Below are 27,385 nucleotides of genomic sequence, written 5' to 3'. Positions count from 1 at the left end.
AAGAAAAGTAGAAGCAAGAAAGCTGAATACTCATTACATTTCTAGGCAGAGAAGTATGGGAAACTACTGTTTGTGAGCAAGAGGAGCCAAAAATTCCTGGAGGGTACACTACGGACAAATGCCTTTAGAAGTATGTTTCTGCATGTGAAAGTTAAGGTCACTTCCAGTATGAATAAGCTATAACTTCAGGAGTGGAGAGCTGGTTCATACTAACTTTGGACATCTCTTGAGTTTCATCATGTTTTAGATTTGTAAGACTTCACACTCATCGCTTAACTGGTTACAAAAATAATTCTATATGATTAAGTCCTTTAAACAATTCACTTGAAGCATCCAGTTTGGCAGATGATATCATGCGTTCTTTGGTAATTTTAAGCAACGGATATTCTTCAAAATGTAAAAGACTAACCCCAGGATAGAGGACTATTATTGAACAATGCAGAGCCACTTCGTTTTAGTCTGCTCTTCTTCCACTACCATCCCACCCCACCCTCATTTTTCCACAGGTTTTGGAGACTTTATGTTTCCCCTGGAAATAACTATTCTTAGAGCCTTCAAGTATTGACTTTCATATAGTTTTCTGGAGGTTTTCCCAAGTCTTTCTGATTTTTAATTATCTATTTACTAAGATTTACTAGTTTCAGGAACGAGAAAGGTTCAGGGATGCAGACTGCTTTCTCAAAGAACCTATTATGGAATTATAGCTCTCTGAGTTTGATTGTTTGCTTATAAATGTTTCATTAACAAGTTAGGTAATATCAGGTAATATCATTATCTAGTTGGGTAAATGAAGTGTTTGAAAAGTAAACTGCAAGCTAAGAGATAACCAAGAATTCCACAATTCAACCTAAATGCAGTACAGCTACTCTCTTCTATTGGCTATAATTGCACAAAGGACAACTGCTGGAGCAATTGGAAGCTCAACACTGCTGCCTTGGACAAAGCAACCACACTACAGTGGAGTGCTCTGTGCCTAAGATTTGTGTTTTGGGGAGATTTAGTTATGCTTCTAAATTCTTGGTGGCACATTGGGCTGTCATGTGTATTTTGGACAGAGAGCTGTCCAAGCACTGAACTCTTCCTCATTGACTCAGCATCATACTGTAGCTTTTTTAAAGCTGATGCCAGAAAAGCATGCTGGCATTTTGAGATCTGGGGTCTTGTTAAGAGTGCCTCTGATAATGAAATGATTGAAGGGGTGGGTCAATTATTCTGCACATTCTCAGATTCTTACTTCTCTCAAACTTGGATAGCATTTTAAAAAGCTAGTAGAGATTCATTGTTTGTACTGTATGTAGGGCCATTCCATTATTGTTTTAGCATGCATTAATGTTCTGGATTTATGTTTGCCACTTTGTTCAAGATTTTCTCTTTTATAGATTTCCCACATACTCTGTTTAAATTAAGATGAGGCATGTAAAGAAAACTTTTGCAAATACAAAGTCTTCTTCCTTACTAGATGCTGACATTCCAGACATCCTATCAATATTAGTGGTTGGGGTGCAATGCCAAAGCAAAGCAGTGATGCTTGCAAGAATTAATAATTACTGCAGATCATTACAATGGAAATGGCTTGCCAACTTCACACAAAAAAATTCATGGATGCAGTAAATGTATTTCTGATTCACTTCCAAGATCTGAATCTCCTCAAACTTTTCTCAACAGTGAAAGTGACAAATTGCTAGCAACAATTATGTACCTTTTTTTGAATTATAAAAATAAAGATTATTGGGAATTTGTGGATTCCCTGTGATTTTCACAGTTACCTTCATTTGTTCATTGATGTAATAGGTTAAAACTATGACTTTATCCAAACAGGAGCAAGAAAATCTCCATTATTATTTGTAGCTACTTGGGGATGTGAAAGATGAAGGCTTTATCTTAAACAGCATTTTATAATGACTGTATCATTAACAGTCAGCACTTTAAGATGTAATGATGCTATTTGGCTAGCTTTCTCTGCTGATATCAGTAACTTACACAAGCAAAATACAGCTGGCAGCTACCCAATACATACATATTTAGTGTCAAGAATAGCTTCTATGAGGAAGGACAGACTGTCCCATCTCCTTTTATATATATTTCATACTAGACATGCTATCACAAATTCTGGGATTTAATAACAAATCTCAACATGATGTTATAAGAATCCAGACTTAAGATCTGCACCTCTAGAAAAGATACACTATTTCAGTTTTCCTTTTTGTCTCCTTCAGGAACTAAGTGAGAAAATGTCTATCCAGTCTTGCAAATGTATAAAACTACAGGCTAGGCAAAAAGTTAAAATCAATTCCTTTTTAATTCAGGAGTAAAAAATTATCAGTCACTAAATTATTACAATAACAAATTCTTGATTTTGCTACCAAAAATATATTGTTTGGATCTACTCATACTTTTTAAGAATCCTAACTTTTGGCAACACTTAACAGGTAATCTCATAGTATTTCACAATAAGGGTAAATCTCTATTTTCCACTAATTGTCTCAAAACAAAGCATGCTCATCAAATGGGGGATTTCCTAAAGTGAAACCAAAGATGACTCAGTGAACAATAGCTCATAGAAAAATCAGTGTAGCCTTGTTTTAAATGGGTTCAAAAGAATTACCACACAAGATCTTCACTGGCTATTAGATAAAATTGTCTTGGCAGTTGTTTGTGAAAGCTTTCACAATTGGAGCAGGGAATGTTTTTTTTTAAACAACAAAAATGACTTTTATTAAATTTTGAAATTTATATTGCTCAAACTGGCAATTACAGTGGTACCGCTGTATTTCACCTCTTCAAAACAAGTTGAATTTGGTACTTGAAGCATTTTGATGCAAAAATGTTGTCCTAGTACTCGTAATTTCTTTGGTATTTGGTGGGCTGCAAAAGGAAGAGGGGGACAGCCACAAAGAGCAGACAGGAAGTTGGCAATGCTGGGAAGGTTGCTGCAAAAGGAAGAGAGGGATGGTCACAGAGTCTGGGAATGGTCATGCTGGGAAAGTAGCTGATATAGGAAAAAGGACAGACAAAAAGTTTCCCCTGGACAAAACAAAGAGTTGTGTGGTAAGTCACTTGATTTGTTTGGCACTCATAGTTTTTAGTACTCAACATGTCTCTTATACCCAATTAACATCGAGTGCCAAGGCACCATAGTATACTGAGATCAATTGGATTCTAACTAATTACATTTTTACGTACATTCAGAATGTGCTTCTCCATAGCTTGCCAACTTAAGTCAGGCTGATGTATTATAGATGTCACATGCTATAAAGTTTTTAGACAGATTTTACATAGGAGGTATTGCACTGAAATGCTCCTTGCTAAATGTACCTGTTCAGCTGAGTGTACTATATCCACCTAGTATCGGTTATTACAGAGGCATATTTATAACTTTAATATATTATAGACATTTGTGGTAATATACTGTACATTATTTTAAAAATATCAAGCATTAATGTATGTGAAATGGAATGCCACCACTTGTAATTACTTTAAAGTTGACAGCTTAAGATTGAAGAAAAGATAGAATTCTTATGAAACAATTTATTCCTATCCTAGCTGACATGAAGACTTTAGTATGAATCTGCAATACGTCAAGCTCACAGAATGTAGAATGACCACAAAACAAACAATTAGAAATATGTGCAACTTCAGTAACTCAAGCTTATGATTTTGTGCACATGCAATATATCAAATCAGAAATATAGAAGACAGGCCATATTTTAATAGAAATAGAATGGTATTTTAATGTTTACACACACACTTGTATACACATATGTATGTATATGAAATCTAGCAATAGTAAAATGTTAATAATAACTACCAATAATTAGTAGATAATAACCACACCAGGGGGCCATAATGTTATGTCTTCCTATATTTCACAAATTTTCTGCTTTCCTTGTGAGTTTTGATGGCTCATTTAATATATCCAGCCCCACTTGATTGAATGGATGGCATATTAATTTTAATAATTGTAATTTTAAAATGTTTATATGTTTTTACTTTTGTTGTGAGCTGCCCAGAGTCCCAAGGTTAAAGTTTAAAGTTGAATTTCCCCAATAGAAAGTTATCAGGAAGCAAAATATTAGTCAACTGTAGAAGATGTGTCATAGGTTCAATTGCTGATTTTCCTTTAAAAACACCAGTTTGCAATATTTTATAAAAGGCAAAGTGGTTGCCATATTTTTTGGAGAATAAGATGCACTTCCCCTCCTAGTGGGTGGAAATGTCTGTGCATCTTATACAGTGAATGTTGCTGAAGCCCCGTCCGCCCACTGGCCCCTACCCATTGGCCATTTTTGGCCTCTGCATGCTCCATTTTAGATCCATTCGAGGCTGTGGGGATCACCACAGAATATGCTACTGGCTGAAAATGCAATGCAGGGAGGCCAAAAATAGGTATGCAGACAAAAAATGCAATGCGTGAAGGCCGCAATGGGCTGTAGTGATCCCCGCAGCCTGGAACAGCTGATTGGTGGTATTCCCAGAGGCCGATCCAACTGCTAATCAGTTGCTCATGCTGAATCAGACTGCCATAACATGCTCAAGCTGACCAGGCTGTTTGCTGTTTGCTGCAAGGATGCTAGCCTGATGAATACTGATGAATACTGGTAGGCAGAAGCAGAATTTTTTTTATTGTTTTCTTCCCCCAAAACGAATGTGTGTCTTATACTCCAGAGCATCTTACACTCTGAAAAATATGGTATTTTATTTTCCTTGAACACAAAATGTAACGTGAAAGGTTGCTGACTTTATCTCTCCTTTGGAATGAAATTGGCATTTTCTACAGCAGCAAATAGCCAATCATGTGTTTATCTTTGTTAATGTGAAGAGATTTATACAAGCAGAATGAAATGTCTAATTTAGCAAAAATGAAAGATTTTGGCATATTTGTCTCAGTCAAAACATTATTCTACATTTATTTATTTCTTCCGAGACTCCTCCAAGATAACGAGCATTTTCCAGAATGATTTTAAAAAGTATATATAATGTTTTCATATGTGTAAAGTATGTATTAAGAATTGAATTGATAGATTAATCAATTTAATAATTGTCATAATGACCTAACATTATTGCATGGTTTCATGCTATGAGCCAGCTGCAGCTATTCTTGAGCTAGGAGGCTCTATTCACAGTCATCATGCCTTAATCACCTGCCATTACTGCAACATGCTCTACATGGGGCTGCCCTTGAAGAATATTTAGAAGTTTCAGATGATACAAAAGTCTGTCACCCAGATAGTTATGGGTAATTCAGCACGTGTGACACCCCTACTCAATAAGCTGTATTGGTTTCTAGTATGCTCCCCCGTGCAAGTCAAGATGCTGATAGTTACCTTTAAATCCGTTCATTGCTTGGGAATAGATTATTTACAGGACTGCTATATCCAGCTTCCTGTTAGAGCCATCAGAAGATCTGTTATCTAATCCAAGATCCCAGATGAGAGGATTGTTGTGATGCCCTCTGGAACATAATTCCATCCCAAGACAGACTTGCATCTACCTGGAAGGTCTTTCACAAAGGCCAGTTAAATTCTTGTTTTACCTTTGAGCCTAGGCTCCAAATGGTGTGGGCAAGCACATTTTTTTTGGGCTGAATAAATCACTTTGGTGTGTGATTACTAATTATTACCATTGATTATTTTTTCCCAAATGCTATTTATGTTATTTATAATTCTTCTATATTTTATTATTGTGAGCTGCCCATAACATGTGCCTGAGATGGCCTGCCATGTAAATTAATCTATAAATAAATAACTTTTCCAAAATGACCAGTTGCATTTTGGAAGTGGTAATGTAAAATCAATTCACTTTTATTGATGAATTGGTTTAAACCCAAGTAATTAGTTAGGCAAAATTATTTATCAGACAATACATAGTAATTACGCATCAATTCTGAAGTATTTTGTCCCATATATACAATTTGAACTCTTTAGCTGCATTGAAAATTCCTGAATTGTTGTTATCATGGGATACAGTTTTGGATAATTCTAAATGTATACATTTATTTTTATAGATAATTGTTGCAAATATACATTCCAAATTGCAAGAAATTTGGGGTGAAGAGCAGGAATACCATGTATGTATAAGTCAGTGAAGTATGTTAAATAAGTATTTCATTATCTTAAGGTAATTTCCTTTTTATTGATCACAGAGAATGTTTAATGAAGATATGGGTGTAAACGTCTGTATATTGGGAGTGTTATATATGGAGGGGACATTGACACATTTGGGGAAACCTATTCTGCAGTTGTCCTGCTTTCTTCTTGGCCCCCTCTTTAAAATTCAATGACTGTTTAAAACAAAAGTAATATTTTAATCTCCTTTCTTTAAATGCATGTGTATCTGTTGTGGCAATGTGTAAGAACATTGTTATTGTGAGGAATTAGTAACATTTCTCTTTCATATTAAGAAAAATATAGAAGTTTAGAATTCATTTTCAGCTACCTTGCTTATTTTTCTCTCTTGCTTGCTGAGCAAAGCAAAAAGGAAGGATGTTCAGATAACTTCAAAGCTTCTCTTGCTGTGAAAGTCTTAGATTTTTGATTCCCACTCCAGAGTCAACTGCAAGCCAGTTAAGGTCAAGTCTTGCAAGCTCCTGACCATAGCAGGACCATAAAATCAAATGTGTCAAGGTTTTAATAAACACTTCGGAATTGATGCTTATGAGGATCTCCTGCACACAACCTAGCATTGGTATAATAGGGAAACTAGCCTCCCATGGGATATCTCTGCTGTCATTATTAAGGAGCTCCTGATAGCTTTAAGAGATTTGGATATTATCTTGCTTGATATGTAACATTTTTGTTTGTTTGAACTAGTAGAGCTTAACATCTCTTTATTTACTGGAGTCTTCATTGTCTCTGGATTCAAAAGAACCAATTGCCTGGGCATCTGATCACTGCCCTGACACTTGGCAAAACAGCATCCTAACCATTTTTTGATGTGAACAATTATTTGAAGTGTTAAAGAACATTAACCAACTGAATTAATCAAAGGATAAATAAAAGCAATAGGCAAATTAAAGAAAGGAATAAATTGTCTCTTCTCTCTCTTTTACCTATACTTTCTATCTTTTCTCTTCAGAATATTATTGACTGCTCTAATTATATTTCATGATTATATCTCCTATCTATAGAGGCAATTTTTGTTTCACCTCTAAAATTGTTACATCTAATTGTCTCCCTAAATGGAGAGATAACTTATACTTAAATCATGTTGGAATTGTAGAACTAAACATTTCAAAAGGTGAATTATGGAATGAAGGAAGAGGGTAATATATTCTAAACTTTATAAATAGCAGGTAGTTATTTTATAAGATAGTTATCTTTTTTGTTCCTTCACCAGAGTGTTGGTGGTGAGCTCATATTATTTCAGTGAGGGATGGATTGCTCATGTTTTGCTTCAAAAGCTCAACTTTAGAGATGGGACATCTTGCCCATTTCTGAAAGTGAAATGTCGGAATGATTCAGGAGTGGCTGAAACAATTTTCCCTTTCAGATTTTTGTTATATTTTCTTCTCAATGTTTATTTTCTCTTTCTTCTAAGACACAGGTTGTGAGATGTTAAAGTACTCTGATTGCAAAAGCAGAGCTAAATGCCCCTGGGAAGAAATAATAATGAAAATAATAATAGATTAGCTGTCACTACAGTGTCTGAAATTATTTTAAAAGTTACTTACGAACTTGTCTAGGGAAGATTGACACTAAAATTAAAGGGCAGAACTGTAATTCCAAGAGTTATTTTTGAAAATAAAGCTGTCCTTTGGAGTAGATGAGCTGGCTCATGTGTAATCTTAAGGAAGTCTTCCTAGTTTCATAAAGTGTAAGTTCTATTTGTTAGTTTAAAGGTCCAGGAAGAAAAGAATTGCAGTAGATTGAAGAATTGGCTTTGTTGAGCATTATTTATCTTTTTTCTTTGTATCAATCTCTCTAAGTAAATTTGCAAAAGAAAAAAAAATGTATTTTTGCCTTCTTTCAAGTGAAACTTGCATTAAGTCCTTTATCTGGCTGCCCATTAAAGAAACAAAGTTAAAGAACATTTTTCTTTTAATGATGATTCCTCATATTAAGGATTTATTCCCATAAGGCTGCTGATGTTACAAAAGTTTATTAGCTTTTAACCCCAAGTAGCCTTTTTATTACATGTCAGTATTTCACTGCTGACCCTATTTGAATTTATTATTTATTCTTCTTGACAGTAATCTTTATTTCTGCAGAAGGAAGGGTTAGAACTTTAGACTTATTTCAAATGAAATAAATTATACATCAGTGAACTGGTGTGGGAGGATTGATTAGGCACTTATCCTTAATGTGCTTTCCATCCCTGTGCTTTCAGTACTGCTTCAAAAGTGAACAAAAGCCACAAAACTACCCATTCACAGATTTAACAATGTTAATTTGTTTGGACCTGATAGCTTGATATTTGAAGCAATTTATAGGAAAGATTGTGAAACTTTTTAAATACTATTACAATATGGTATCTAGGAGGCAAATCCATTGCACCATTAAAAGAAGTGAAATACAGGGTTTCTTGGCAATCTGTAATATTTTGCGGTTAAGAGGATGCGGTTTGTTTTCATGAACTTGATTTTCTTACCTAAATAGAGTCCAACTCTTAGACTTTGTAATCTTCCAGACAGGCTAGGAAAACAATATTTGAACATCTAATGTCTTTGCCAAGCTTTCCGGGGCAGTAAATTGGAATCTGCAGCATGACACTTGATTTTTGTTATACATTAGAGGTATAATAAAATATTACAGATTTGTGTAGAATATATGCATTTACAAAACTTGTTTCATTTTCTGACATAAATTATTTATATGTTGCCTTATCTCCTAAGAAATAATGACCAGCAAAAAGCCTTTTGAATGAATTTATTATGTTCAGCAACATTTTATGAAGGGCTCTTTTACTGAAGTGGATTAATGGCAAATATTACTCACTTGGCATCCATTTTCCATTTTCCAATCAATCTTAGTACAAGTGGCTGAACATAAGCTACCAACAATATTTTCCCCATTTCCTAATTCCCAGCTACCCTGCCACTGAATGATTAACAAGCAGTCATTTTGCATGGCTAGGGACAGTGAATTGTAGTTGTTAACAGATAATATTTATACAGATAAAATGAGAGTAACAGAATTACAGGGTTAGAACTGATCTTGAAGATCTTCTAGCCCAACCCCTAGCTCAGGCAAGAAGTTCTATACCATTTCAGACAAAATGATTGTCCAAACTCTTCTTGAAAATCTCCATTGTTGGAATGCCCACAACTTCTGAAGGCAATTATTCCACTGATTAATTGTTCTAACTGAAACAATTTGAAAAGACTAAAGATCTCTATTAAAGTCCCTATTGTTGTTATGATACTGCTTGAAGTGATTTAAACCACTTTTCGTGTCAAGTTTCATATTACATCCAATGTTTCCAGAATTGTAATGAATAATTGTTTGTAACTTATTTTTGTTTCCATCTGTAAAACAGATAGTACAACCGAAGCACCAGCAATATCAACATCTCCAGCTATAGAAATTCGGAAGAACAGTGTAATTATGACTGAAATCACCTCAAAAATTGAAAAAGTTCCCTCCACTGCCACCAGCAGTAGTGTGAGCTCCTTAGGAGAGACGGAAGAAGAAAAGGCCAAACGGTTGCTTTATTGTTCACTATGCAAGGTTGCTGTCAACTCTGCCTCCCAGCTAGAGGCACACAACAGTGGTAAGATTGAGCTTTTCAGATGGCTTGCAGAAGAGAAATATAGAAATTTCATGAATTTATTAACAATTAAACAGGGGGGAAAAATCTATCTTTTCTCCTCAGAATATTATTGACTGCTCTAATTATACTTCATGATTATATCTCCTGTCTATAGAGGCAATTTTTGTTTCACCTCTAAAATTGTTACAGCTAATTGTCTCCCTAAATAGAGAGATAACTTATACTTAAATCATGTTGGAGTTGTAGGACTAAACATTTCAAAAGGTGAATTATGGAATGAAGGAAGAGGGTAATATATTCTAAACTTTATAAATAGCAGGTAGTTATTTTATAAGATAGTTATCTTTTTTGTTCCTTCAGCAGAGTGCTGGTGGTGAAGGAAAAATCCAGTATTAAAATCCAGTATTAATAAGGAAAAGGGGGAGCTTTTGATCCATAGAAGTAATTGGATTCCTTCTTCAAATACCAGTTTTCAATGCTGCTGAAGCATTTCATTGCATGAACTGTATACTGTTTTAGATGAAAGGAAAGCAGAAGCTAATCTGGCTGGATGTATAATATTAAGCAGAATTTGAAAGAGACACTTAACGTTTGCACATTTGCATTGCTGTATTAGAAAAAAAATCAGCTAAATATAAATATACATAGATGAATACACACACATCTTAATCAAAATTATTCTTTTTCATTCTTCAACACTGATACATTTCATCAAATGACATGCCTTACATTAATTTCACAACCACTTAGAAAGTACCTGTATCTTTTAAGGAGATTATATGAACAATCTAACTAACAATCTAACTGTATCATAAATGAAAATCTTTAAAGGAAAAAATCCCTCATTTCCAAACCATAGTTTCTTCTCTCCTCTTGGACTTGAGTGCTTCCAACTATTTTATTTAGTAATGTTAAGCTACAATTTAATTCAGCTGGTGCAGTGAAAGCGACAACTTGCAAGCTATGATTCACTGAGTATTAGAACAATAAAACCAACCTAACCTTTAACCCCACCATTTATTTTATTCATTCAAATATTTAAACTAATATAATATAGCTAAGAAACACAAGTATTTCTTATACCAGTGTTGGTGAATCTTTTTGGCACCAAGTGCTAAAATGGAAGTACATGTGCACATGTGGGGGAGCACTGGAGGCCGGAAGAGCAGCTCTCCGGCATGCACACATGCACAGGAGCACCAGCAACTGGAAGAGCAGTTCCTTGTTATGCATGCACACGCCAGGAAGCTCAGCTTCTAGTTTTAGTGTGTGCATGCATGCCAATTATCTGCTCTTCTGGTTTCCAGTGTCTCTGAAGACCAGGCGGAACCTAGAAGAGCAACAGGTGACAGCTGCTGTGCCCAAAGAGATGGCTCTGCATGCCACTTCCAGTATGCATGCCATAGATTCACCATCACGATCCTATACTTATATATTTGAGGTTATTTTATGTAATCAATCATTTTTAATTTTTCAAATTTAGACTGAATTTATTGTAGCATCTTTTTTTCTATTTTATAAGTTTGTTATTTTTATTTTGTGCATAGATCCCAAAACAATCCTTATTGAATTTCCCTTGTATCATGTATTCCAGAAATGTATTTATTTGTTAGATTTATGTCCTGCCTTTTCTCCAGGATGTCAAGGAGTCATATATAGCATTCATTCCTCTGATTTTCCCCTCAGAACATCTTATAAGGTAGGTTAGATTGGGCTGAGATTGATTGGCCAAATCCAGTGAGCTTCTTAGTTGAGGTGAACCTGTAACTGGGTCTTTTTATATATATGCTGGTCTGGTTGTATTCGGGTCTTTTCCCTTGTAAGATTGAGATTGTCTTGGCAACATTTCGGCGTTGTCTCACTCGCCATCTTCAGGCTGGGTTTTGGAGCTGCCGTCTTTCTATAAATTGTTTCAGTAAGTGGAATGATTTGTTGTGTGGTTGTAGCATGATTGGTAGATTGGTGTTGATTGGTGCTGGCTGTGTGTCTATTGTTTTGCGTGGTAACGGCCTGGGTGGTTGGTGGGGCACATTTGTTGACTAGGGCTGGTTTCCAGATGTCTGGTAGGTGGGAGGTAGTGTCACGTTTATTCATGTTGTGGGGGTATTTCTCTATTTCAATAGCTTCCATAATTATGCATCTGGATCTGGATCTGGATCTGGATCTGGATCTGGATCTGGATCTGGATCTGGATCTGGATCTGGATCTGGATCTGGATCTGGATCTATATGTGTGTGTGTGTGTGTGTGTGTGTGTGTGTGTGTGTGTGTGTGTGTGTGTGTGTAAGCCCCTGGTAAGCCCCAATTATGGGAGGAAGCTAACTGCTTCCATCATCTGTCAATTGGCTTGTCACAAGAGTTCATCATGACAGAAACCCAATATTTTTACTGTTGCCTTTGTTATATTTGTGTTTTTTTTATTTGTGCTGATAAATAAATAAAGGGAGACTAGTATAGATCTATTTCAAGCTATTTAGCTCTCATCAGCTAGCCATACCCTTACTGGGATTTGAACCTGGGCTAGCTGATGAGAGCTAAATAGCTTGAAATAGATCTATACTAGTCTCCCTTTATTTATTTATCAGCACAAATAAACACACACACACACACACATATATAGTTTTTGATGTTTTTAGAATCAATATTAGATTACATTGCATTACTTCTCCTTCTTTGAGGAAGGAATGTCTTAAGTGATTTTTTTAAAATCATGGTTTATTGCAAACAATGAATAATATCTCATATATATACAGTATACAGAACATCACTGTTGTTATTTCAGCGATTGTTCACATTTACCTGTATTCACTGAAAATTGTTTTACTTTCAGTCTGATTGATTAAATAAGCTGAAAAAGAAATCCATTTAGGATCTGGAGCTGGCAAATCTGAGAAATTCCCAATGACAGTAATCTTTACAATAGTATGGCTATTGCTTTTGGATTCAAAAGGATTTTGTGTACACTACCTAACTGTCGTAAAATGTTTGGAAACAATTAATCATGACAAATACTACCTTTGCATCTCCACCCCCTCTTTAAAAATGAAAAATATAAAGATACATGGACTCCTATCCAGTGGCATGGGATAGACTAGACCAGTGGTTCCCAAACTTTTTAGTCCACCGCCCCCTTGGTGCTACAAACTGATCCTCAGTGCCCCCCACCCAGTGATAGAATTCCATTTTTTTTACTACCGGTTATGTGGGCATGGCTTGGTGGGCGTGGCTGGGGGGGTCAAGTGACTGGGCGGTTTGCATGACAGAAGGAAGATCGTAACAGTAAAATTCAAAACTGTAACAATTAATTGCACATTTATTCAAAATCCAATTTAAAAACCTTTTTAGTTAATGTTAATTCAACAAAATTGTTGAACATGATCCAGTGATCCAGTGATTTCAAAGTCTGATAGTCATTTATCAAGAACCTTAGTAACTAGTAACTTAGTAAACTCAATAAAATTTAGTAACTACTTCACTGTTCAGTAAATTCTTAATGGGATGGATGGGCTTGATGAAGTGATACTAAAAAAAAAAAGTCTTTTCAAACAAAGTGGCAATCAGCTATTTCCCAAACTTTAGGCAGAACTCGAGGATGTGGGACCCGGAGGACCCCCATTTTTAAAAACCTGGTTACAGGCAGAGGAAGAGCTCAAGACTTTGATCCTCTCTTTTTCTACTCAAGCCACAGGGGGAACTTGTGGTACCCAAAATTAGAACCCCTGATTTCTAGATTTAAACCTTAAATATTGAAATGGCCCATTTCTTCCCGACTTCCAATGAAACCATTCCATTTACTGTCACACAAATCTCCCTTGCGGGTATGACGGATTCTCTTCCCCCCCCATGTATTTACCACCCGCCTCCTCAGTTTCCCTGCAGTACTGCACTCTACCCACTGCGCCACCTAGAGCAGGCCACTTCAGCTGACTGCTAGTTCGGCAGTTCGGCGGTTCAAATCTCACCGGCTCAAGGTTGACTCAGCCTTCTATCCTTCCGAGGTGGGTAAAATGAGGACCTAGATTGTGGGGGCAATATGCTGACTCTGTAAACCGCTTAGAGAGGGCTGAAAGCCCTATGAAGCAGTATAAAAGTCTAATTGCTATTGCTATTGCTATTCCCTGATGTATTTATGATTGGCAGGGCGCTGTTCTCTCTCGCCATGGACTGGGGTCATGGAGCAGCCCGAGCATCGGAGGCAGGAAGGGCAGTGGCATAAAAATCTGGGCTAGAGGTTTTGGGGGAAGTGGGGCAGAGGAGGGAAGATGTGGTTTTGGAGGAGAATAAAGCTCTGTCGCCATGCAGGAAGGCCTCTGCCGTTGCATCACCAGGTCTCCCTGCAGCCCTCTTTGCATGTTTGCCTTCCCTCAAAACCTGCTACACCTCACCTTTGGCCTGCTCCACTCTTAATGAAAACGGCGGGACCTGGGCCGAAGCCCAGCTCCCTCCCTCCCTCCCTCCTGGGCTTAGGAACCTGCCTTTCCACTCTCCCACTTCCGGGCTGCAAAGCAGATGGGAGGCCGATGCACTCGGGCTTTGGTACCTCAACTCGCCAAAGGAAGCTCAGCTCACACGGTGCCCCTGGATTGCTTTTTTTCAATCTGGGTTTTAAAAAAATAAATAAATCAGGGAGGAGGGGCACAAAGCAGAATAGCCAGGCAAAGCCCTTGCTTTGTGGGTAAGGATTTCGAGAGGAGCTCCCGAGTGAGGGGAAGGAACCTTGGGAAAGAAATGAGTTGGTTTCTCTGCTTTGCTTTTAAATGCACCCATAGGTGTGCGTTTCTCCATTTTCTTCCCTATTGCTGGTATGAGGCTCTCGCTAGAGGCTGAATGGCATTTCTGGGGCTTGTCATTTACACACAACACACGGTATCCCCTTCTATAGCCCTGTCTTTCCAAGTAGAGGTCTTGCGCCCAGAGAGGCCACCTCCAGCACTCCTCTGCCAACTCCCTTGCCTCTTAGCGCCCCCCCCCCCGCCGCCGCCCCTTGCTTCTTAGCACCCCCCTAAGTCATTCCACCACCCCCAGGGGGCAGTACTGCCCATTTTGGGAACCATAAACTAGACGTTTATTGTAAATACTTTAGTTTTTAGAAGCAATATTTTCCTGGGTAAACACTTCTAGAAGTAAACCATGCATTCTTTTTAAAAAGGTTGGCTCTGTTGCCATTTAGTTTCCATTCCTCTCTATGGAATGTGCACTGTCAAAAAGGTTTTTTAAGATAGTGCCAATTCCTTCACTAGCAGCAGGTTTTCAAAATTACTGTTAATAATCCAATTAGAATATGTGGCAATGATTCAAACCAATGTCCGAATGATTTTATCATTTTGTGGGAGGACATGTTTAATTAACTGCAGCTGGTGATCAAAATAAACTCTACGTTTAACTTCATTGAGGATTCTAACACACATTACTACATACTTATGACAGCTTCTTTAGCATAAAATTTGTGAAATAAATAACTTGTAGCCCATTAGTCATATGTGGCATAGAACTCGGGCACATTTGAAATTGTATCACCAGTGCATGGAAATAATAATAATAACTTCCCAGGTTTTTCTATGAAATTATAATTTCTTAGTTAGCATTAATAGCTAAATATATGGATATACAATATCAATATTATTATCATTCATCAAATCAATATGTAGAATACATATGGGTGCATAAAACATATCTGGGATAGAACCTGAGGTACAGCCTTTAAATTCTTTAAATACGAGGACTTTGTAATATTCTCAGTTCTGGCTATAGTGCTAAAGAATCCTGGAAATTAAAGTCTTCACAAGTTGGTGAAAGTTAATCCAGAGGAAGATGAAGGAGTTATTCAAACATTTTCTAAGATGATTCTTTTATATGTTTAACATTTTTAGGCACAAAGCACAAAACTATGCTGGAAGCTCGTAATGGGAGTGGAAACATCAAAGCCTTTCCTAGGACAGGGGTCAAAGGAAAAGGACCTATCAATAAAGGAAATACAGGACTTCAGAACAAAACATTTCACTGTGAAATTTGTGATGTGCACGTGAATTCTGAGACACAACTTAAACAGGTACTAAATTTTGGCAATACATTTCTTTTGTTACTCCTAAGCTCCAGAAATTCAAGTTTCTTAAGTATGGATCAGTAAAACTACCTATTTTAAGAGTTTGTGAGAGCCATTGATGGGATTATGATCATCTACCATTTATCAAGAATGACTGGTGCTTTCCAGTTTTGCTATAATTTCTGCACAATATTGTGATTCCAGGAGATTGATACAGATGCCCATAGTATTTTCAACTATATAAATGAAAGGTAACATATCTATTTGAGTCCAACAATGTCTCCATATGCTAAAAGATTATGGTATGCATCAATCATATGATTCTTTGATTTCTTACCAACAGGATGATAGGGTAATGCAAATTAGAGAGATGGACATTTCAACCAAACCTGCTGCTTGATTCAGCAAGGTATCACATCTCAGAAAACTTTATGTACATTACACATCTCTTTCCACCCTTCTGAACAGACGGCACATTTGCTGGATTACTTCCAAAGCCACAAGGCATGTTTCTGAACAGTTTGCATAACCATGCCATATGGTTCGTGATGGTTTTGTGTGTGATGATGCATTTGTTTTGCTGAATTATATTTTTGTTAAATTGTCATATGTTGACAATTATTTCAACTTAAATTATTTGAGAATGACATAATGTACCCTTGTGTTCTGTTATTTTAATTTCCCTGTGTCTTTTGCAGAAAAAAATGATATTTTGATGAATATGAATTGTTGTATAAACATATTCTTCTCTAGACAAGAAGTATCAAATTGAGGGGGAAGAGTAAACTATACTCTTCCCCCTCAAAAGTAGAAATCCTATTTACCACACAATGTTATTTTTATAAATGTTCTCATATATGTAATCACATTGTATGTATAATCTGAGAGTGCTTTATCTTGAGGGAAGACTAACTTATGCACTGGGAATAGTATATAGAATATTTATTTGGTTTAAAATGAGTGAAACACCTTTTAAAGTAAGCTTTCCAAAAGCAGTTTACTACACAACTTAAAACATGTTTATGCAGTTTACTGGCAGATCCTGCCCATATATCAGGGCACAGATTTAGTTGTTAAAAAGATCAAAAGAAGACAATACTGGTCTAATGTTTGTTTGTATGTCTCAGCTTTATAAGTCTGAAATGCTACTGACATAGATTCCAGTTTGTTGGTTTGTTGTTCTAAACTGGTAGGATGTTTCTCTGTGGGATGAGGTGCTACAGATAAATTGTTTGTCATACAGATGCAAGTGCCATAGAGAAGAATTCAAGGCAAGTGTTATTTATTCACATAGGTGAAATTTAGCAGTTAAGAGATCAAGGCAGTTTGTGCTGCATAAGGGTTTCTGATAGGAAGCAGAAATCAACCTAACCTAAGGGAAATAGGCTCTTGAGTCTTTAACAACTGAACAAAAAGAGGACATTTTAATTTGTTCTGTGGAAAGAGTATTCTATATTGCTAAAATAATGTATTCTTCATTAAAGTTATTATTATAAAATACCTCCCATCATTATATAAGCCCATCTTGAAAAAAATCCCCATTTTTTTAACTGAACTATTTTTTATTGATGTTGAAGATTGTGATACTTCAGGATTTATTCCTGGTACAACAGTTCACAAAATATACTGTGCTGTTTGCATAGCCTATTCATGGTTACCAGTGCCAATGGAATGCTTTTGATTGTGTTCCCCATTTTGTTTCCACTTACTCTTTTATAATCTCTACTCAGTAATAAATGCAAATAGAAATTAATTTATTAATTCCATTTATTCTAATTATTCCAATGATCAGGCAGCCAGAAAAAAAGGGAAGGAGACAAACAAAAGTGGAATATGTGAAAATCAGTTACAGGCAAGCAAACAGCTACCCTAATCCTGTGGTGATTACTCCAGAGGGGAGGCGGGTGGGTGGGAAAAGGAAAGTATAGTAGTAGTCATGTGATTTCCCATTTAGAAATTACTTTAATTGCTTAACAACAGAGCTGCCAGTCCCAATTGTAGTTCATTAAGTTAGGAGTACCTGACTGAGAATCTCCATAGACATAAATTAAGAATACCTGTATTAGTCTGGTGAGATTATTTATCAATGAGTTCATTCTGAGTTTCCAAATAGTTTTCCATTTCCATTTAAGCTATTTACAAAACCAGACCTTGTTAATTGATATGGCATATAACCTATGTGTTCATCATTTCAGAGCAACCAGAAAAATAGATGAATAGATTTATGATAAAATCTATTGATCTGTTTTTCAGGTGTATTTGAACCAGATTTTTATTTATGGCAAAAAAAAAATAGATAAAAAGATTTATGATTCTGCATGGTTTTTAACAGGACAAACCAAATTATTCAGGTCGGCAAAAAATATTGTGTTAAAGTCAGTAAATTGTGTCATTTGAAGAATAGTAGTAACAAAGAGTGTTTGCTTTGAAACAGCACATAAGCAGTAGAAGGCACAAAGACAGAGCTGCTGGAAAACCTCCAAAACCCAAATACAGCCCCTATAACAAACTCCAAAAGGGAACACACCCACTTGGGGTAAGGTTATTTTTGATATATAGTATTATTGATAATATCATTTAAAGCACAATTCTAATAGTGTGTCATTTTTTTCTAGGTTAATTGAATAGCCTTACATTTCGTTGGTTGAAAATAAGCCACTTATCATAAGTTAGCCATTCCTTATCCTTACCAAATTAAATATTTTTTTCTTATGAAAAGGAACTAACCAGAAAAAACGAGGGAAGGGGCAATGGAAAATGATGTTTCAGGTTTCAGATAAATATCCATCTGACTATTGAGTTTTTCCAAGCATTCATTTGGAACACTCCAAAAATCTAATTAAGTTGGGTAAGAGGTACTCAAAGCTTATCCATCTCTGATATGCAGAATGCAAAAGAAAAGGAGAGGTTGAGTAATTGAACAACCAGAATGTAGTATCTGGATGAAAAATCACCAGACATGTAAGAGGAGGCTAGTAATATCACACATATGTTCTATTCAGAATTAAGTTCCACTGAACTATAGTGTTTATTCCAAGTAAGTGAGTGCACAGCCAGGAAACTGATTTATTTGGTATGCTGTTGACTTTCCCTGCATTGTCCTTTTTATGATATAGAAATTTTGCTCATAATTCTTTAGAATAATATTACCAAAAAATCAAATAAATAAAAAAAATCCGTGTAATGAGGATTAACTATAAGAATAGGATATGCAATTGTTTATATAAATTAACTACTTGATTAAGGATTTGGGACAGTGGACCCTGTGTTTTGGAGTGTGCGAATGATTCAATCTATCTTAATGTTCAACCTGAGATCACATCTATATCACAAAGCAAGTTAAGTTCATATCCATCCATAAGGATTCCCCCACACACATACTTTCTATAAGTGATGCCAAGCGGCTCAGTTTTTCTTCATAGTTTTGCTTCAAGGGAGTGCATTGCTTATTCATCTGTCTATCTATCTATCTATCTATCTATCTATCTATCTATCTATCTATCTATCTATCTATCTATCTATCATTTATAATCTATATTTATCAGATAATTGATAGATAGATAGATAGATAGATAGATGATAGATAGATAGATAGATAGATAGATAGATAGATAGATAGATAGATATTGATCATCTATTTTTATTGCACCTTCCTTATTATTCTAAATAATTCATGGCAATGAACATATATAATACTCCTTCCTATTTTACCCACAACCAAAAGTCTATGAAGTGGGTTGGGCTGAGAGGCAGTGATATATATATATATATATATATATATATATATATATATATATATATATATATATATATATATATATATATATATATATATATATATATATATATATATATATATATATATATATATATATATATATATATATATATATATATATATATATATATATATATATATATATATATATATATATATATATATATATATATATATATATAGGTTCGCATTTTGGGAGAAACCAATGTTCATTTTCAAGTGTGTGTGTGTGTATGTGTGTGTTCATAGATTTTCATATATATATATATATATATATATATATATATATATATATATATATATATATATATATATATATATATATGAAAATCTATGAACACACACATACACACACACACACACTTGAAAATGAACATTGGTTTCTCCCAAAATGCGAACCTTTGCCTAACAATTTATGAACATTTTTCACCCAGTATGAAATGTAAATATTGATTATCAGAGTATACTGATTTTCTTATTCTTTATGTATATAGTTCTCTTTTCTGTTGTTCTTATTTACTTATTTTCATTTTTTAAATATTTTATTTTCCTTTAAAACCTTTGATTTACCTTTCCTTTTGCAATAGCATCAAGTATGTTAGATATTTTGCAATAAAAACTAATCTTCAGTGTTTGTGATCTGAACAAATAACATTCTTTATTGTTTTCTCTCCCCTTTCAGGTCAAACTTGTATTTTCAAAAGAAGCTGCAAAATCAGTAGCTCCACGGATACTCCCCAACCCACTGGCAGCTGCAGCAGCAGCTGCTGCTGTGGCTGTAAATTCCCCTTTCAGTCTTCGAACAGCCCCACCAGCTACTCTTTTTCAGACTTCTGCACTTCCTCCATCACTTCTTCGACCCGCCCCTGGACCTATACGGACGACTCACACACCTGTCCTGTTTGCTCCATATTGAACTCCATCAATGAATTAAGTGTACTGCAATAATTTTTCAGAACAAAAGCAAAACAAGGACAATGACCTATGCAGTGTTAATTTTACTGTGTGTGTGCGCACACACACACACACACACACCACTTTTGATAGAGCTCTTAATCAATTTTAAAGAAAGAAAATTGGCTGCATATTCTACCAATGAGAATCTTACAAGTTATCCTGAAACATTGATGTCTGTGTGTGTGTGTGTGTGTGTGTGTGTGTAAAATGAATAAATATCCATATATGTAGAAAAAAAATCTATGTGTATGTATACATATACACATATACACACACATACTAGTATTGAAGCAATTTTGATTGTGCTTTTTGGCACAGATCCCATCTACAGTAACTATTGTTTATGAACAACTAAATAGAACTGTTTAAAGGGCATTAACTGGTTTCAATGTACATAAAATACTTAACTCTTAGAATGAAAGGGAAAAAGGAACAAAAGTACTGTGAAGACCAGTGCGCTTAACCACTGTTCCTGTCAAGTCAGCATTTCCTGGTTATTTATCTGCTAAAAATAGATACAGTGCAGAAATATTCATAAACTGAGAAAACATAATTGACATCTTCCTTCTTTGGCTAGTTGCCACAATATTTGTGAGCCTATGAAGAAGCTTTGGCAGTCACCCTGCACACAATTTCCCCTAGGATACACCCTATTCAACAGAGTTGACAAACAAATTAAGAAGGGAGTGGTAAGCCACTTCTGCTTTGTTGCCAAGTAAATCAAAATGGTAAACCCAACTATATAGTTGTCAGGAGTCAAGCATAACTCAAAAGGGATTTTATTTACAGCATATGTGTTCAGATAGGATTGCAATATTGGCTTCTCTCCTGAATGCAAGACGTTCCAATTAGTTATGTCACCGTTTCAGTGAAATTCTAATCTTGAAAGCCCTTAGTTGGACATTTCTTTCTAACGGGCTCCCTATCCATCTGGCCTCTTTGCTTCATCACAAGTGGCATTTAACATTTCCCTGTGCTTTAAATGTACATGTAATGTTAAATGTAATGATTGTTCAGGACAGAGGAAAAAGGTCTACTATACATACATGTTCTTGTGTACTCAATGTGATACAATGTGGCATCTGTGTTATCTATAGCAATCAATATAGGCAGGAGAAATTGATCTTAGTTTATAGACCAGGAGGTGAGGGAATCAGGGTCCATAACAAGTGATGTAACCTGGCAGGGACATCTTCATCAACACTGCAATAATCTTAAATAGCCCAATAGTGATCTGATCTCCTGTGCTTCTAATGTTTTCATGAAACAGGTCCTTTTCCTTCAGTCAAATCTCCATGGTAGCAGTTGTTTTTCATATCACTGAAATGTCATGTCCCCTACTCCATTTTCTGGAATTTCAGGTTTGCCAAAGTGAAAGAATATTTTGAAATATTTTATGGAAAAAGGAAATGCGTCTAAAATCAAATTAACACTGTAAAATTTATAATCTCATAACAGAAGATATTACAAACTGTATTTCAGCAGATTGTAGTTAAAAACAGTGTTTAGACAATGAATAGGATATAGGATTGATTATAGAACAAACAAAAGGAACACAGAACAGAAGATTTGTGAAGTAGTTTATTTATGCCACATATTAGAGATTACAGTAATAATAAAGTACATTGCTACTGTTGGGATCTAATATAAATCTAAGTTATATTTTATCAGAAAGCCATACTATGTGGACAGATGCAACCCATGGACCAGAAATTTTGTATCTGTCTTATGTACAATAACCTTTTACCCTTTATGCTGTCTTGCAGACCTACTGAAAGGAAAGTCTTATTGATATGGGATTGCAACCTTAAGGCTGTACGTTCACTGTGAGGCATTAAAAATGAAATATTGGAAATCTATAGAGCTATAATGTATATATTAAAATTCAAAATAATTTATGCAGAGAAAACTATATAAAATAATTAAATTAGTCATTCATTTTTAGAAAAGGGTTATGAAACAGTTGACAAGAAATAGCAGAGAGGATGGAAAAGATATGAATCTATTCTGAATCTCTGATATTTCTGCTGACATTTTCTTGGAGAAATTAAATGATCAGCTGCTCATTCAGAAGCAGCATTCTGCTATACAGCTATGATGCTCACAAGTAGATTTTAGCAAATAGACCACATTTTAAGTTGAGTGGACAGTGGAAGCTTAAAGATTATTCATGAAATACTAGTTATATTAAAGCAACCTCCATAAATTTACCACATTCCTGTATTATATATTATCAATAGTTATTATTTTTATTTTCTATTATTGTTAGCATACACAAACACCCCATTTAGTACACTAAACCAGACAGCACTTCAGCTTTAAAAGGAAGATAGATAAGAAGGCACACTCTTCTCATATCAGTCCACCACTCTTTAAAATGGCTGTGCAGCTACTTATTCAAACTAGGTTGTTGCTGTTATTAGAACTTGTCCCACTTAGTTGGCAGAGTCATCTTGTTTTGCATTACATTCACTTTAGTTAGTATAATGGAGCATGATATAACAAGAGCATTAAAGTTGCAGTCCTGATGTTGATTAAGGACAGAAAGGCAGTAAGTACTCTGTGGCTTCTAAACTGGTGCCTGTGCCAATGGTAGCCTATTGATCACTATACCACATGTTAGCCCTTTGAAGTAGCCCAGACAAGAAGCAGCAATCAAAAGTAGCACTACTTAATACTATCATTATTGTAAGGTTACAGTAACCAAATCTTGGAAGTCTGAAGGGATCTATGCATTCCCATACTTTAGGCTTCTAAAATTACAGAGTCCTTTTTAAGATGTTTTCATTACTTTCATCCATCCTTCCAACTATTATTTTGTTTATAGGAACGGCGTCTAGGCTGCTGCACTTCCCCCTGTCTCCCAAGATTATACCCTAATACCAATTCGCTACATTAGTTCTATTCAGTTTGCTATGTGATACTAAGAAAAAGCTGAAGAGTTGTTGACAAATATCAAATATATAGCTTTAATGTTTCTCTCCAAATCTGAAACTCAACACCACTAATCAGTATGATGATTCATTTTAGAAAAGATGGTGTGTGTGTGCACTCACCCGCACACATATCCATATACATGTGTTGGTGTGGATGTGTATATAGACTCTTCTAAGTCTATGGAAGTCTGTAGAAGATTCCACAGAAGGTTCTGAAAAGTAAAAGGATTAAGATCCCGTGGGATTTCCAAATTCAGACCGGGGCAGGTACTGGCCTATCAACCAGGTATCTTGGTAGTAGACAGACCAGAAGTCAGTAGAAGTGATAGATGTTGCTGCCAATTTACAGCAACATCAGGAAGAAGGAGTATGAGAAACTGGAAAAGTACCAGGGCCTAGGGAGAATGTGGAAATTAAAGGCCAAAGTGGTCCCAGTAGTGGTAGGAACATTTGTAGAAGGATTTCTTCCATTCTTAGTAAAGCATGGAAAAACATCTGTTACATTATTATAAAGGACCTCCCAATCCTTTGGAGCAGATTTTTGTAAGTTGAAAGACTGCAGGATAAAGAAGGAGATAAGAGTATAGATTATGCCATGAGCAAATTTCTATGGCTGAAATTCTCTATCTAATCCAACTATGTGCCTCCAAACTTCAAACTGACATAGATTTTTAAATTCTTATTTTTCCAAGAAAGCTAAAATTGATTCATTAAGTTTATCGGTCTTATACCACTTATAGAATATGAAATCAAGAATATATGTTTATTTGTGGTTTTTATTTCCTTTCATTTGGAAGGTTGTTTAAGATTGTAATAATCAGTCTAACATATTTAAAAATGCATTTTCCAGGTTGCTGAATTAGCCATTGATTATATTTATTGCTATGGAATGATAACATTGAAATTTAATTTTTGGAAAAAAAACTGTAAGAAAAAAAATCTATGAATGTGAATAGACTACATTAATTCACAGAGACAGTAAATATGTAAACTTCAAGATATTGAATTGTGTCTCTCTTCGTATGTCATTGCCATATTGGCCAGCGCCAATGGGAAATGGGAATATTCAACATTCAGAGGAAGATTGCAATTAGTGTAACTAGATTTGGACTGCAAAACTCTTACAAACCACTTGATGTAATTAATTGATACCAACATTCTTAACTTTTTGCTTTCAGCTAGTGATATCAGGTCAAATAATCACATGTCTATCCTTAAATTAAACCATTAAAATAAGACCACACCACAACCTTCTCCAAGTTTCTAGTTGTATCAGTTTTTCAGTTTTCATTATAGCTAGTTAAAAGTGCAGTCATTTGGAAGATTTCCCATTAGGGAATAGCCTTGAAGATTCATCTGAATCTAAAATTGAATTTATTCTCTAATGTATAGAAATGCTCACCACAAAAATGGTTACCATATATCTCCAAATACTTTCCAAGTGATATTAGGAAAATGGAACAGGATATAACACTAATGTGTATGGTGATTGTGTATAGTAATTCTAGAAATATTTTCTTTATCAAAAAATTTTTGGGAAAGCACCCCTAGGACCATTTTAGGATGCATTCCAATTTATTTCAAGTTTTTGGTGCAATAAGGATAACAACTGCTGACATGTCTATGTGTGTCATTTTTTTCCCCACACTAAGCTATCTAAAGTTTTTCAGAACCGACAGAGCCTTTGTTGGTGGCCATAATTATTTTTCTTATAACAAAGCCATAACATGACTAGACAGTCCTAGAAATGATTTTTCTTACATGAAATAATATGCAAATTGATGACTGGGAATTAGGCAAATGACCTAGGAGAAGGCCTGGGGACATGCCTTTTCTTATTAAAAATATAACTAAAATAAACAGAATTATAATACTTTGGCCTGTGGTGTTTATGGAGGCACAGTAAGAATGGCACAGATAAAGTTTTGCTCAGAATAAAGAGGCATTCCTACTCTTCTTATCACCTGCTGTATACTCTTTTATGTTGTTTGGTTTTTTTTCTTTTTGTCATCACAGTGCTATATGCAAACCTGAATCTCTTACATAAAAGTTTTTCCTTGACCTCAGCTCTGTAAGCAACAAACAATCCTTTCTATGTCTCTTACTCACTACCTAATAAAGGATGAAGCCTAAATGTGAAAAACGTGTGAAACATTTTTGTATGCTTTCCAGACCTACAAAATGCTAATTATGTTAGGAATAAATAGAACACCATTCACTGGGATTCGTATTGGCTCCAATGTTGAACTTGGATAAACAGGGCAGCTAAAACTATAGTAGTATAGCAATTTCTGCATATTTGGCAGAATTCTCCATTTAAATTGATGCACATTGCTCTTAATGGACACAAATTAAAAGGTAAACAACAGTAGCATCTAGATAAGAAGTTAACACAAGGTAAAATGTTTGTAAAATTAGAAGAACTAAGGAAAGTGGATGTTCAACAAATTCTACAGTGACAGGATTAAAAAAACAGTTTCTGCCTGATTGAACCATGATTATATTCTATTACTGTGGCATTAACAACACACTTGCTTTCTTGATTGTCAGTCACAGGATGGGAGAGGGAGACATCTCCTGGGAGATCTAATTTGATAGATAGATAGATAGATAGATAGATAGATAGATAGATAGATAGATAGATAGATAGATAGATGAGAGAGAGAGAGAGAGAGAGAGAGAGAGAGAGAGAGAGAGAGAGAGAGAGAGAGAGAGAGAGAGAGAGAGAGATGTGTTGTATTTGTCTTTAACAAAGGCAACAGTAAAAAAAATATTGGGTTTCTGTCTGGATGGTCTCTTGTGACGAGCCGATGGACAGAGAATGGAAGCAGTGAACTTCCTCCCATATTTGGGCATACCAGCGGTTGTGACTTTAAATAGATAGATATAGATAGATATTGCAAAACACACACACACACACACACACACACACACACACACACACACATACTGTATATACACACATATACATATAACACACACACACAATATATATACGTATACATATACATTACATCCTGGGGTATTGGTTGCATGGATATTGATAATATTACTTCTTACCTCACCCGATTACCTTCCTATGTTTAAGAGATTGATATGATAGAAGTTATTTTTATAGAAGCAGAAAGAGATACAATTAAAACATAATGTTCTAATATAAAGGAGGAACATGGAGGATTTGCAATTACTGGAATCACCTATTTAAGACCCTAAAGACCAATACTATGCAAGTAGTCCTCAACTTACTTCTGGTCATTTAACAATCACAGTCACAACAGTCTCAGAATCATGCTTTGCAGTCTATAAAAAACTTTTGGCACCATATAATATAATACCAGCATCCCTCCTCCCCTTACATGGCCACATTTCAGGCACTTAGCAATCTGTTTGCATTTATGACTGATGACTGATCATCTTTTGCAATCTTCTTTGTGGCTTCCTCAGTAAGTCAGTGGGGAAGTCCTGCAGGGAAGGTTCCAAGTGGAGGAGACATTGCATTTCTGTTCCATTCCCCAGTACATCAAATGATTTTCCTTACCCTGCCATGCACTAGAGGAATTGATTTCAAATCTGTTGAAAATGCTAGCAAGCTTGGGAGTTTTAGAATGTTAGTATTTGCTACCATTTTGGCAAATGCTATTGTTTTTGCCATTCCAGAGGAGGGAATATTAGTGAACACCAACATTCTCACAATCAGTGGGATGGGAGAGGGCCATGTATGGTGGAAGGCCTGGCTTTCTTCAAACCCTACCATATTCAGCAAACCTGGCCCTCTCTCCTGCACTCCATTTAATGACCCCATAGATTTGATCTACTCCCTCACCCTCAATTATTGAAAAAGAAAAATAATGCCATTTTGTGAATGCTTCTTTTTAGGAACATTTTGTCTTCCAAGGATTGGAGCTGATCTATAATAGTTCCAATGCATAAGAGAGGAAATAGGTTTGATTTAGTCAATTATGGC

General features: G+C 35.5%; 1 protein-coding gene across 2 annotated transcripts in view; it reads left to right on the top strand.

Annotated features, from left to right (window-relative positions):
• ZNF385D (zinc finger protein 385D) overlaps positions 1-24,373 on the top strand; it is a 300,858-nt gene extending 276,485 nt beyond the window's left edge. For both annotated transcript variants that reach the window (XM_087712854.1, XM_014051913.2), the window contains exons 5-8: positions 9,475-9,708; positions 15,578-15,756; positions 18,185-18,286; positions 20,211-24,373. In XM_087712854.1, the coding sequence (XP_087568980.1) occupies positions 9,475-9,708; positions 15,578-15,756; positions 18,185-18,286; positions 20,211-20,444 (749 nt within the window). In that variant the 3' untranslated portion in view covers positions 20,445-24,373. The remainder of the gene's footprint in view (positions 1-9,474; positions 9,709-15,577; positions 15,757-18,184; positions 18,287-20,210) is intronic.
• The last annotated feature ends 3,012 nt before the right edge of the window (positions 24,374-27,385 follow it).

This window comes from Thamnophis sirtalis, unplaced genomic scaffold (assembly GCF_051295495.1).
Source record: "Thamnophis sirtalis isolate CommonGarterSnake01/CBP01778 unplaced genomic scaffold, rThaSir2_p1.2 scaffold_4, whole genome shotgun sequence".
In the NCBI taxonomy this organism is placed as follows: Eukaryota; Metazoa; Chordata; class Lepidosauria; order Squamata; family Natricidae; genus Thamnophis; species Thamnophis sirtalis.
Note: the sequence above shows the minus strand (reverse complement) of the source record. Positions and strands in the feature narration are given on the sequence as shown.